The sequence below is a fragment of the Nerophis ophidion genome, linkage group LG01 (genome assembly GCF_033978795.1).
Source record: "Nerophis ophidion isolate RoL-2023_Sa linkage group LG01, RoL_Noph_v1.0, whole genome shotgun sequence".
Taxonomy (NCBI): domain Eukaryota; kingdom Metazoa; phylum Chordata; class Actinopteri; order Syngnathiformes; family Syngnathidae; genus Nerophis; species Nerophis ophidion.
The window spans coordinates 81197296-81211615 of record NC_084611.1 but is presented as its reverse complement, the minus strand read 5'-3'; the positions used below and the strand labels follow the sequence as shown (position 1 = coordinate 81211615).

Genomic DNA, 14320 nt, shown 5'->3' with positions numbered 1-14320 from the left:
TCAGTACAGACCCCAATTAATCGTAACCCAAAATAATAGTCTAAGTAAACTTCTCTGTTTATAGACACATCCTTCTATCCAGGTGAGAGGCCTGATTTATAATCTTGAATAAACTTTCCCCAACCCAGAGGAGATGCAGCAGCTCACCGGCTCAATATGTCAATACAACAGTATGAGCTAGATAGCGCTCTGTGATCACCACGTCGCTAAAAATAGTTTGTCTGCATTAGCGCTTGTAATAAAAATATCGCTAATGCTTGGTTAATATTTGGGTCATGTTATGTAAATGGGATATTGTTTTTTGATGTTTTTTTAAAGGGCTTTTTGGGCATAATAGTATTCTCCCATTAGCTTCATTGTTAGCCACCTCGTACTTGTCGTGTATTACAAATTACAATGCATAAAATAAAAACAAAAACAAATATATACCATTTTAAAAAAAAATTATTTAAAAAAATATTCCATTTGTTTTTAATATTTGTATGAACTATTTCATAAAATACAACATTTTGATATATATAATTTTTGTATAAAATGTTCAACATATAACATTATATATATTTGTTTATAACATTAAAAGATTTAATAAAATACTAAATTGTATATATATATATATATATATATATATATATATATATATATATATGGGCTTCACGGTGGCAGAGGGGTTAGTGCGTCTGCCTCACAATACGAAGGTCCTGCAGTCCTGAGTTCAAATCCAGGCTCAGGATCTTACTGTGTGGAGTTTGCATGTTCTCCCCGTGAATGCGTGGGTTCCCTCCGGGTACTCCGGCTTCCTCCCACTTCCAAAGACATGCACCTGGGGATAGGTTGATTGGCAAGACTAAATTGGCCCTAGTGTTTGAATGTGAGTGTGAATGTTGTCTGTCTATCTGTGTTGGCCCTGCGATGAGGTGGCGACTTGTCCAGGGTGTGCCCCGCCTTCCGCCCGATTGTAGCTGAGATAGGCGCCAGCGCCCCACGCGACCCCAAAAGGGAACAAGCGGTAGAAAATGGATGGAAATGGATATATATATATATATATATATACTGTATATATATACATACATACATACACACATACACACATATATACATACACATATATGTATATACTGTATATATACACATACATATACACATACACACACATATATATATATATATATATATATATATATAGTTCATCTCATTACGGAAAAATCTCAATTGATTTGAAGATTTATAAAGACAACTGCTGTATTTTGAATGTTACTATAAAATTTAAAGTATGTTACAAGATAGAACAGGAAGTCAATATATATGTTAGACATTTAAATGAAGTAGAACAGGGGTAGGATTAAATAAACCTTGCTTCTTCCTACTCCTTTTCGGACATGTTGTAAAGAGAGATGAGAATTTGCAAGTTGTGTGATGATTCACACTGTAAATGTATGCATGTTTGACATAAATTGATGCCATACCGTACAGTATTTGTCCAGAAAGACCAAGTGTTCCCGAACAAAAAGCCTTTTCAAGCTCTGGCTTCTCCTTGGCACTATGACTCGCCATAAAGAGCTGTATTTGTTTACATAAAAGATTATTATACTCTACCACTTCAATGTTTTGTACCAAACAAACAAATTATGTCAAAGCACAAACTTTAAAAGAAACGTTAAATAAACACTTCCTTTTTTTTTTTAATGATGAGGGCTTGGAGCCGTGATCTCAAAGTTCTGTTTTTGGAGAACGTGGCTGAAGACCTAAATCAAAACAAAACGTCTTGACCCAGAAGAGCATCTGTGTGTTCCGCCAGAGGACCTTATTAAACGAGTAGGAGGAGCAGGAGTGAAGGTTTTGTTTTGTTTATCTACTTTTGTAGGATGAACGTGTGGTCCTGATCCTCTTTGTGTGTTAACTGTCACTGACAAGGGCAGCTTGAGGCCGAAGCTTACCCTAAGATGCCTGTCTCCGGGTATCATCTCATGGCACTTAAAAGGAGACTTTGAAAAAATATGAAAATAAGTGTGAGTCATTGTTTTATGTACAGTACATACAGTGAGTACTGAAAAAAAAAAAGAAGGTATTTTTCAGACAATCTCATTTTGTCAAGCGTTAATAATAGCAGCAACTTTGTTTCAAATGTTGCAAAAAATGTTGCAATTCAATCCAATATATTGTTGAGGGCTGCACACAGAAATATTACTGGATGCAAAAATGATACATTTTGTAGATTAAAGTTGCTAAAACCAATCCAACGTAGGTCACACAACGCTCATTTATGTTTAATTGGTTCCGAGCGTGACCGTGGTTAATTAATCTTTTGCGAGATAGGAATTATTATTATGGTCATAGCTGGAGCATGAAAAAGTGTTTATGACCTTCATAATACATTTTGCAAACATAACGAGCCCCTTTACAACAGAAACTAGCACCCATACCGTCACCTTAAAGGGGAACATTATCACAATTTCAGAAGGCTTAAAACTAATAAAAATCAGTTCCCAGTGGTTTATTTTATTTTTCGAAGTTTTTTTCAAAATTTTACCCATCACGCAATATCCCGAAAACTGCCGGATTTTCACCATTGCTATATCCACCCGTCCATTTTCCTGTGATGTCACTGCTTGATGCCAGTACAAACAAACATGGCGGATAGAACAGAAAGATATAGCGACATTAGCTCGGATTCAGACTCGGATTTCAGCGGCCTAAGCGATTCAACAGATTACGCATGTATTGAAACGGATGGTTGGAGTGTGGAGGCAGATAGCGAAAACGAAATTGAAAAAGAAACTGAAGCTATTGAGCCATATCCCGACAGACAGCGGCAACGAGGACGAATTCGGCGATCGCCTTCTAACCAACGATTGCATCTTTTGAAAACTGGTGCAACTTGAATCCGTCGATTGGTATGTGTTTGTTTGGCATTAAATGTGGGTGGAGGGAAAGGCTGGATGCAAATATAGCTACAAATGAGGCATAAGGATGCAATATGTACATACAGCTAGCCTAAATAACACGTTAGCATCGATTAGCTTGCAGTCATGCCGTGCGCTAATATGTCTGATTAGCACATAAGTCAATAACATCAACAAAACTCACCTTTATGATTTCGTTGATTTTATCGTTGGAAATGCATCTGCTTTGAGTGTCGCAGGATATCCACACATCTCTGTCGTAGCATCGCTATCGTCAGTAGCGATGCTCCGACAGAACAGAACAAACGAGGGACTTTCACATCGTTTGCTAACTGGTGCAACTTGAATCCGTCGATTGGTATGCGTTTGTTTGGCATTAAATGTGGGTGGAGAAAAAGGCTGGATGCAAATATAGCTACAAATGAGGCATAAGGATGCAATATGTACATACAGCTAGCCTAAATAGCATATTAGCAGTGATTAGCTCGCAGTCATATTGTGCGCAAATATGTCTGATTAGCACATAAGTCAATTACATCAACAAAACTCACCTTTGTGATTTGGTTGACTTTATCGTTGGAAATGCATCTGCTTTGAGTGTCGCAGGATATCCACACATCTCTGTCGTAGCATCGCTATCGTCGGTAGCGATGCTACGACAGAACAGAACAAACGAGGGACTTTCGCATCGTTTGCTAACTGGTGCAACTTGAATCCGTCGATTGGTATGCGTTTGTTTGGCATTCAATGTGGGTGGAGAAAAAGGCTGGATGCAAATATAGCTACAAATGAGACATAATGATGCAATATGTACATACAGCTAGCCTAAATAGCATGTTGGCATCAATTAGCATGCCGTGACCATTGATATGTCTGATTAGCACACTCCACGTAAGTCAACTTGAATCCGTCCCTGTTGGTGTTGTTACACCCTCCGACAACACACCGACGAGGCATGATGTCTCCAAGGTACGGAAAACAGTCGAAAAAAACGGAATATAACAGAGCTGATTCGACTTGGTGTGTGTAATGTGTTTGAGAAAATGGCAGATTGCTTCCTGTTGTGACGTCATGGGTGAAAGGTCATTGCTCCGACAGCGAACAATTGAAAGGCGCTTCAATCGCCAAATTCACCCTTTTAGAGTTCGGAAATCGGTTCAAAAACATATGGTGTTTTTTCTGCAACATCAAGGTATATATTGACGCTTACATAGGTCTGGTGATAATGTTCCCCTATAACACTCTATCTATAAAAATGGCACCCAGTACCTCCCTGCTTATGTATATATATATATATATATATATATATATATATATATATATATATATATATATATATATACACCCATCCATCATCTTCCGCCTATCCGAGGTCGGGTCGCGGGGGCAGTAGCCTAAGCAGGGAAGTCTGGCTTCCCTCTCTCCAGCCACTTCGTCTAGCTCTTCCCGGGGGATCCCGAGGCGTTCCCAGGCCAGCCGGGAGACATAGTCTTCCCAACGTGTCCTGGGTCTTCCCCGTGGCCTCCTACCAGCTGGACTTGCCCTAAACACCTGCCGAGGGAGGCGTTCGGGTGGCATCCTGACCAGATGCCCGAACCACCTCATATATATATATATATATATATATATATATATATATATATATATATATATATATATATATATATATATATATAAAAGAGTCAAAACATTTGTGAACCCTTGATATGTTATGTACAACAGCGTCAAAATTTTGCTAGATTTGTCAGTAGTATTTTTTGAACAAACAGGATGTAAAAAGGACTGAATAGTACAGTGTTGGAACGACAAGCTGAATCCATTCACAGTCCCATCATAACGTGTCAATGAGCAAGAACAACTGGTAAATCGGTTAATACATGTGGTACGTGGGGTATTGACAGGATTGATCTCCTGTCACCCACTGTGGAAAATGAGCAGAGTCAGCACTTCCAAGAGTTGGTTTAAAACACACGCACACTTGCATAGAATATGTCAACTTTAAAATGAACGCACGTTGGAACCAGCATCCCTTGAACACATCACGTGACTCATGCGCCCACCGCCCACAACACGAGGTACACACCCCAGCACGATGACATCATCAAAACCAGCCCAGACTCGGCATGAGGATCTGAATGCAGCATTGTCGTGTTTGCAACGCCAGGTGTACCTAATGATGCGGCCAGCGAGGAAATTAGGCTTTGAAGAAGACAAGTGTGCCCTCTAAATGTCAATAGTCAGCAGGCAAGAGGGGGCTGGCTCTGATGACACTGCAGTGCCCGGAGAACATGCTGGAACATTCCCAACCACGGATCGTAATAAAGGGACGGGTTTTGCACACATGGAGAGGTTTTCTTTGGATGCAGAGATCCTCTCCGCAGACGCTCCGACTGATGGAGCCCAGACACACGGCAATACATAACAGAGATCTTCCTTACCTTGAACTGTCTGATTCTCCTCACCATTTAAAAAGACGCGCAGCCAAACACAAGACCTAATTCATGTGTTCATTCCTTCACATGTCGGCAAGTCGTCCAGTCGTCGGAGCAAAGCCCCTTAGGCTGCCTCAGCTTAGCGTCGGTCGGACTAAACCATTCAGGTGGCGTCGAGCTTCTATCCCGGGACGGGGCTTTGCTTGAATTATCTGTGGGGAGGATAAAGACGGGTGAAAGGTGAACAGGCTTGCTGGTTTGTCGTTGCAAAGTGAAGTTGCAACGAGGACAATGTCGACTGTTATACGGCAAATCAGTATGTTCCCCAGAAAATGACAAAGGTATTGTTGTATATATGATGGTCGTGTGATGAGTGATGAGCCTAGAAGATGCCGACGGGGACTCGTCGAACAAAAAGCTTTATTTGTTTCAGCGAGCCTCAGACTGGAGCTGCAGTTTCCAGGAGAAAGAGTGGGCCTGACTACTCCTTAAATACCTTTTTACAAAAATACCCTAAATCTTTGTAGTTCTAGCCTTGGAGCCTGTCAGTCTGGCCATTCAATCTATCCCTGACATTATTGCTCTGATCAGTTTGAGTCGGGTGAGCTCCGACCCCTATCCTCTACTCCTACCTGTGAGGACTTCCGACCAGATATTGCCAATGTTTTCATTATCACTCCTAGAGTGTTGAGCCTAGAAGACACCAAGGAGGACTCGTCGAACAAAAAAATATTTGTTTCAGCGAGCCTCAGAATGGCGCTGCAGTTTCCAGGAGAAAGAGGGAGCCTGATTACTCCTCTGCGGTCTTCTCGGACAACTGTCCTTAAATACCTTTTTACAAAAAGACTCTTAATCTTTGTAGTTCTAGCCTTGGAGCCTGTCAGTCTGGCCATTCAATGTACCCCTGACATTATTCCTCTGATCAGTTTGAGTCGGGTGAGCTCCGACCCCTATCCTCTACTCCTACCTGTGAGGGCTTCCTACCAGATATTGCTAATGTTTTCATTATCACTCCTAGAGTGTTGAGCCCAGAAGACGCCAATGAGGACTCGTCGACAAAAAACTATTTGTTTCAGCGAGCCTCAGACTGGCGCTGCAGTTTCCAGGAGAAAGAGTGAGCCTGACTACTCCTCTGCGGTCTTCTCGGACAAATATATAAATGATAAATGGGTTGTACTTGTATAGCGCTTTTCTACCTTCAAGGTACTCAAAGCGCTTTGACACTACTTCCACATTTACCCATTCACACACACATTCACACACTGATGGAGGGAGCTGCCATGCAAGGTGCTAACCAGCACCCATCAGGAGCAAGGGTGAAGTGTCTTGCTCAGGACACAACTAGGTGGGGATTGAACCAGGGACCCTCGGGTTGCGGACGGCCACTCTCCCACTGCGCCACGTCCTTAAATACCTTTTTACAAAAATACCCTTACTCTTTGTAGTTCTAGCCTTGGAATCTGTCAGTCTGGCCAGTCAATATTTCCCTGACATTTTTCCTCTGATCAGTTTGAGTCGGGTGAGCCTATCCTCTACTCCTACCCGTGAGGGCTTTCGACCAGATGTTGCAAATTTTTTTATTATCACTCCTAAAATCCAAAGACGGATGAAAGGTAACCAGGTTTGCTTCTTTGGCGTTGCAAAGGGAAGTTGCAACGAGGAACATGGAAAATGTAGACTGTTATTCGGCAATGCAGTATGATCCCCATAAAATTGACAAAGATATTTTTGTATATTTGATGGCCGTGTGATGAGTGATGAGCCGAGAAGACGCCAACGAGGACTTGTTGTACAAAAACCTTAGACTGGAGCTGCAGTTATCAGGCAAAAGAATGGGCCTGACTACTCCTCTGCTGACTTCTCGGACAACTGTCCTTAAATATACCTTTTTACAAAAAGACCTTTACTCTTTGTATTTCTAGCCTTGGAGCCCGTCAGTCTGGCCAGTCAATCTTTCCCTGACATTATTCCTCCGATCAGCTTGAGACGGGTGACCTACAACCTCTATCCTCTACTCCTACCTGTGAGGGTATATATATATATATATATATATATATATATATATATATATATATATATATATATATATATATATATATATATATATATATATATATACATACATATATACATATATATATATATATATATATATATATACATACATACATACATATATATATATATATATATACATACATATATATATATATACATATATATATATATATATATATACATACATACATACATATATATATATATATATACATACATATATATATATATACATATATATATATATACATATATATATATATATATATATATATATATATATATATATATATATATATATATATATATATATATATATATATATATACACACAGCCCCGCCCCCGGCCAAATTGTTTTAACCCAATGCAGCCCCCAAGTCAAAACGTTTGGGGGCCCCTGGTTTAATGGATACAATGAAACACAAATAAGCATATAAAGTCAACTTGTTTTTTTCCCCCCTACTACTACTTTAAAGGAATGTACACTTTATCCCATGCTTACATCTCATTGTGCAACATGCGAATGTTTTAAGGGCAACTAAATATCATATCTAGCAGGAGCACACATTCTTTCCAAAGCGAGACCCCCCACCCAGACATACAATTTCTAGTACATAGCTCATGAAAAAAATGATTGTTTTGTTATTTTCATAGTAAGTGGGCCAAATGACTTATATTAGAGAATAATCTCATGAAAGTGACTGCTGTAAATTGATTATTATAATAAAACATTTAACCTGTTATTATGACAGGTGTGCTGCTGATATGGTCACTGAAATGCTCAGGGACTTTTTTTGCGTTTGCTCTTTGGCATCGCCCTAGTGGCTCTCTGGAGCTTTTTCAAAAATGTATGAAAAATGGATAAAGATGAGGGGGGAAACATTTTTTTTTGTTTTAATATGGTTTCTGTAGGAGAACAAACATGACACAAACCACCCTAATTGTTATAAAGCACACTGTTTATATTAAACATGTTTCACTGATTCGAGTATTTGGTGAGCACCGTGTTGTCCCACTAATTTTGGCGGTCCTTGAACTCACTGTAGTTTGTTTACATGTATAACTTTCTCCGACTGTCCAAGACATGTTTTATGCCACTTCTTTTTCCGTCTTATTTTGTCCATCCAAACTTTTAACGTTGTGCATGAATGCACAAAGGTGAGCTTTGTTAATGTTATTGACTTGTGTGCTAATTAGACATATTTGGTCACTGCATGACTGCAAGCTAATCGATGCTAACATGCTATTGAGGCTATCTATATGTGCATATTGCATCATTATGCCTCATTTGTAGCTATACTTGAGCTCATTTGGTTTCCGTTAAGTTCTCTTAAAGGCCTACTGAAACCCACTACTACCGACCACGCAGTCTGATAGTTTATACATCAATGATGAAATATTAACATTGCAACACATGCCAATACGGCCTTTTTGGTTGACTAAATTGCAATATTAAATTTCGCGCAAAGTATCCTGTTGAAAACGTCGGTATCATGACGTCAATTTTTTCCAGCCCGATCAAAGCTATAAGTAGTCTGCTTTAATCGCATAATTACACAGTATTCTGGACATCTGTGTTGCTGAATCTTTTGCAATTTGTTCAATTAATAATTGGAGAAGTCAAAGAAGAAAGATGTAGGTGGGAAGCGGTGTATTGCAGCTGCCTTTAGCAACACAAACACAGCCGGTGTTTCCTTGTTTACATTCCCGAAGGTGAAGCTTTACTATGGAACAGAGCGGTCAAGCGAACATGATTCCCGACCACATGTCAACCGGCAGGTTTCGGTGAGAAAATTGTGGAAATAAGTCGGCTCTTACCGTAGACATGAACGGAGCTTGCGTCCTCCTGCAGCCGCGGACTCTCTTAGCTCCTCCCACCGGAAACACTGGCGGTCACCGCACCCGTGGCCACACCCCTCCGACTTTCAGGTCCCATATAATCTCACTAAAACACTAGTAACGCAATAAGCAGATAAGGGATTTTCCAGAATTATCATAGAAAATGTGTCTAATAATATCTGAATCGCTTCCAATTTGTTCAATTAATAATGGAGAAGTCAAAGAAGAAAGATGTAGGTGGAAAGCAGTGTATTGCAGCTGCCTTTGGAACTATGGAACTATGGAACAGAGCGGTCAAGCGGACATGGATCCCGACCACATGTCAACCGGCGGGTTTCGGTGGGAAAATTGTGGAAATAAGTCGGCTCTTACCGTAGACATGAACGGAGCTTGCGTCCTCCTGCAGCTGCGGACTCTCTTAGCTCCTCCCACCGGAGACACTGGTGGTCACCGCACCCGTGGCCACACTCCTCCGACTTTCAGGTACCATATAATCTCACTAAAACACTAATAACGCAATAAGCAAATAAGGGATTTTCCAGAATTATCATAGAAAATGTGTCTAATAATATCTGAATCGCTTGCAATTTGTTCAATTAATAATGGAGAAGTCAAAGAAGAAAGATGTAGGTGGAAAGCAGTGTATAGCAGCTGCCTTTGGAACTATGGAACAGAGCGGTCAAGCGGACATGGATCCCGACCACATGTCAACTGGCGGGTTTTGGTGAGAAAATTGTGGAAACAAGTCGGCTCTTACCGTAGACATGAACGGAGCTTGCGTCCTCCTGCAGCTGCGGACTCTCTTAGCTCCTCCCACCGGAGACACTGGTGGTCACCGCACCCGTGGCCACACTCCTCCGACTTTCAGGTACCATATAATCTCACTAAAACACTAATAATGCAATAAGCAGAGAAGGGATTTTCCAGAATTATCATAGAAAATGTGTCTAATAATATCTGAATCGCTTGCAATTTGTTCAATTAATAATGGAGAAGTCAAAGAAGAAAGATGTAGGTGGAAAGCAGTGTATTGGAGCTGCCTTTGGAACTATGGAACTATGGAACAGAGCGGTCACGCGAACATGGATCCCGACCACATGTCAACTGGCGGGTTTCGGTGAGAAAATTGTGGAAATAAGTCGGCTCTTACCGTAGACACGAACGGAGCTTGCGTCCTCCTGCAGCTGCGGACTCTCTTAGCTCCTCCCACCGGAGACACTGGCGGTCACCGCACCCGTGGCCACACTCCTCCGACTTTCAGGTACCATATAATCTCACTAAAACACTAATAACGCAATAAGCAGATAAGGGATTTTCCAGAATTATCCTAGTAAATGTGTAAAATAACATCTATTTTTTTTATGTTTTTTTCTAGTCTTTCACTCTCACTATCCTCATCAACGAATCTTTCATCCTCGCTCAAATTAATGGGGAAATCCTGGCTTTCTCGGTCCGAATCGCTCTCGCTGCTGGTGGCCATGATTGTAAACAATGTGAGGATGTGAGGAGCTCCACAACCCGTGACGTCACGCGCACATCATCTGCTACTTCCGGTACAGGCAAGGCCTTTTTATTAGCGACCAAAAATTGCGAACTTTATCGTCGATGTTCTCTACTGAATAATTTCAGCAAAAATATGGCAATATCGCAAAATGATCAAGTACGACACATAGAATGGACCTGCTATCCCCGTTTAAATAAGAACATCTCATTTCAGTAGGCCTTTAATTCAATTGATATCTCATGTATGTAATATGGCTTTTATTTTTTTGCGGCTCCAGACATATTTATTTTTGTAATTTTAGTCCAATATGGCTTTTTCAACATTTTAGGTTGCTGACCCCTGGCTGAAACGCATGAAGAATTAGAGCAGGGGTAGGGAACCTATGGCTCGCGAGCCAGATGTGGCTCTTTTGATGACTGCATCTGGCTCTCGGATAAATCTGAACTGACATTGCTTAACATGATAAATATTGAATAATTCTACTTGTAATCACAGTGTTAAAAATAACGTTCAAAATATAAAATATTGTCATGCATTTTTATGTTCAAAAAGTTGGTAAGAAGTCATTTATTTATTATTGGTCAGTGTGGGGCTTGGTTAGTCTCACAGTTGCTTTCTCTTTCGTTCTCGCTGGCGCTCTGTTTTCTAGCTCCAAGCCCGTCTCTCCTTCTGGCTGCTGCTTATAACATAGCGACAGGTGATCATATACGCACCTGTCGCTGAATTCAAGGCCGGTCCTGGCAACACCCTGCTTCGCTGCAGGCCCGCAGGCCACGCCCCCTCCACAGTTAGCTTCAGAATAACAATGTCATTACAAAGAATAAGAGACCTCTCTAGAAATGTTGGTCTTTCTTAAAAATGCCAGCGTTTTGTTGTGTTCAGTGTTAAAAAAAATAATTATACGGCTCTTACGGAAATACATTTTAAAATATTTGGCTTCTTGGCTCTCTCAGCCAAAAAGGTTCCCGACCCCTGAATTACAAACACTAAAAGAGACACAGGAGTGCAGTCAATGAAAGTAAACAATGAAACGTTGCTGGCCCCTAGTGGTTATGGCAACCAACTAGGTGGATTTTCTATGAGCGTTCTACAAGTTCTGCAAGTTGATAATAACAATAGTAACAGCGTGTGTGTGCGTGTCAGCGTGTGGACTATGTACTTGCCAAAGGGTGGTTACCAAGTACCGCCCACTCGGGAGCCTTCAGTACGGAAGATCTTTTTGTGCCCATGGTCTACTAAGGGAGAATGTCAGCACGGAGGAAATAAAATGTGGATTCTTCACCAAGGCGGGTGGATTGTTGAAGAAAACATGCCTTGCGAAGGAGTCACAGCGCGTGTGAGCCAGACGACATGCTTCCTCATGCCAGCTGGGCCTGAAACCTGGTAAGTTACCCAGCAAGCAGAACAACCTTTTCAGAGACTTTCGAAAACTCAACAAAGTCCACAAAGGCCGCGCTTTCCTGTTGTGGTGTGCACACAGGACAGCATATTACCTTTGCAATCATGTTTGTTTTGTCTTTGCAGAAACACTTGAAGAAGTGAAACCAAACTTACTGCTTTCATATCCGTTTTTATTTGGACTTCTTCAGTTGGCGTCGAAGAGGGAACACGACTCAGGTCCTCCGAGTGATTGGACCGAAAATCATGAGTTCTGCAGATGGGAGAAACCTGGTAAGAAGTTGGAGATTATGTTTATTGACATACAAGTGTTAGCATGACTCAAGGGTTCTTAACCTTTTTGACCTCGGGGCCCAACTTTTCCAAAACAGGAGGCACCCACACCAACATTAACACTGAATTTGTAATCTTACACTTGATTTCAATGGTATTCAATATCTAACCTGCTTGCAGTTAAACCTTGTTATACATACATACATACCATCTTGAACTCTAACTTATAATAATAATTTACCCTTATACAATATCCTACCCTAATACCCTACTGTGCAATATTACCCTTCGAGTGTAATACGTCCGACACTGATCGTTATTACTCCGGTACTCTTGTCTTGTTCTGTATATTGTACAGTATTTTGTATTTCTATAGTGTTTTGTATATTGTACAGGATTGCTTATTATTTTTATTGGATAGTAGTCTGTTTATTTCAATTTTTAGTTTTTTCTGTATTACCTCTTGTGTAATTTATTTTTACCCCATATTTGTTCACTCTACCGCACCTTAAATTGGAGTCCTTAATCTCGTTATATGCACATATGATGACAATGAAGTCCATTCTATTCTATTCTATTCTATTCATACATACAGTAGCTACCTAGCCTCCCTATACAAACATACATATACACATACATATACATTCACTGTACAAACATACATATACACATACATGTGCATATACATTCACTGTACAAACATACATGTACACACACTGTACAAACATACATATACACATACATGTACATATACATTCACTGTACAAATATACATATACACATACATGTGCATATGCATTCACTGTACAAACATACATATTCACATACACATACATATACATATACATTCACTGTACGAACATACATGTACACACACTGTACATATACATTCACTGTACAAAAATACATGTACACACACTGTACAAACATACATATACACATACATGTACATATACATTCACTGTACAAATAAACATATACACATACATGTGCATATGCATTCACTGTACAAACATACATATACACATACACATACATATACATTCACTGTACAAACATACATGTACACACACTGTACATATACATTCACTGTACAAAAATACATATACACATACATGTACATATACAGTCACTGTACAAACATACATGTACACATACATGTCCATATAGATTTACTGTACAAACATACATATACACATACATGTACATATACATTCACTGTACAAACATACATATACACATGCATGTCCATATAGATTTACTGTACAAACATACATATAAACATACATGTACATATAGATTCACTGTATAAACATACATATACACATACACATACATGTACATATACATTCACTGTACAAACATACATATACACATACATGTACATATAGATTCACTGTACAAACATACATATACACATGCATGTACATATACGTTCACTGTACAAACATACATATACACATGCATGTACATATACGTTCACTGTACAAACATACATTTACACATACATGTCCATATAGATTTACTGTACAAACATACATATAAACATACATGTACATAGAGATTTACTGTACAAACATACATATACACATACATGTCCATATAGATTCACTGTACAAACATACATATACACATACATGTACATATAGATTCACTGTACAAACATACATATACACATGCATGTACATATACATTCACTGTACAAACATACATATAGACATGCATGTACATATACATTCACTGTACAAACATACATATACACATACATGTCCATATAGATTCACTGTACAAACATACATATACACATACATGTACATATACATTCACTGTACAAACATACATATACACATACTGTACATATACAAGTACATATACATACATACACTCATGCACATAATCACGTGTCATCAAACTT

The 14320-nt window shown here is 39.6% G+C and overlaps 1 protein-coding gene across 7 annotated transcripts in view; it reads left to right on the top strand.

Moving 5' to 3' along the window:
• Positions 1–11862: 11862 nt before the first annotated feature.
• The window catches only part of LOC133560456 (cytochrome P450 4V2-like), a 59344-nt gene continuing 56886 nt past the window's right edge, over positions 11863–14320 (top strand). For 3 of the 7 annotated variants that reach the window (XM_061913019.1, XM_061912991.1, XM_061913000.1), the window contains exons 1-2: positions 11863–12117; positions 12324–12405. In XM_061913019.1, coding sequence (XP_061769003.1) covers positions 11888–12117; positions 12324–12405 — 312 coding nt within the window. In that variant the 5' untranslated portion in view covers positions 11863–11887. Of the gene's footprint in view, positions 12118–12258; positions 12406–14320 lie in introns of all 7 variants that reach the window. The other 4 variants (XM_061913029.1, XM_061913008.1, XM_061913039.1 and 1 more) reach the window with 3 other exon arrangements.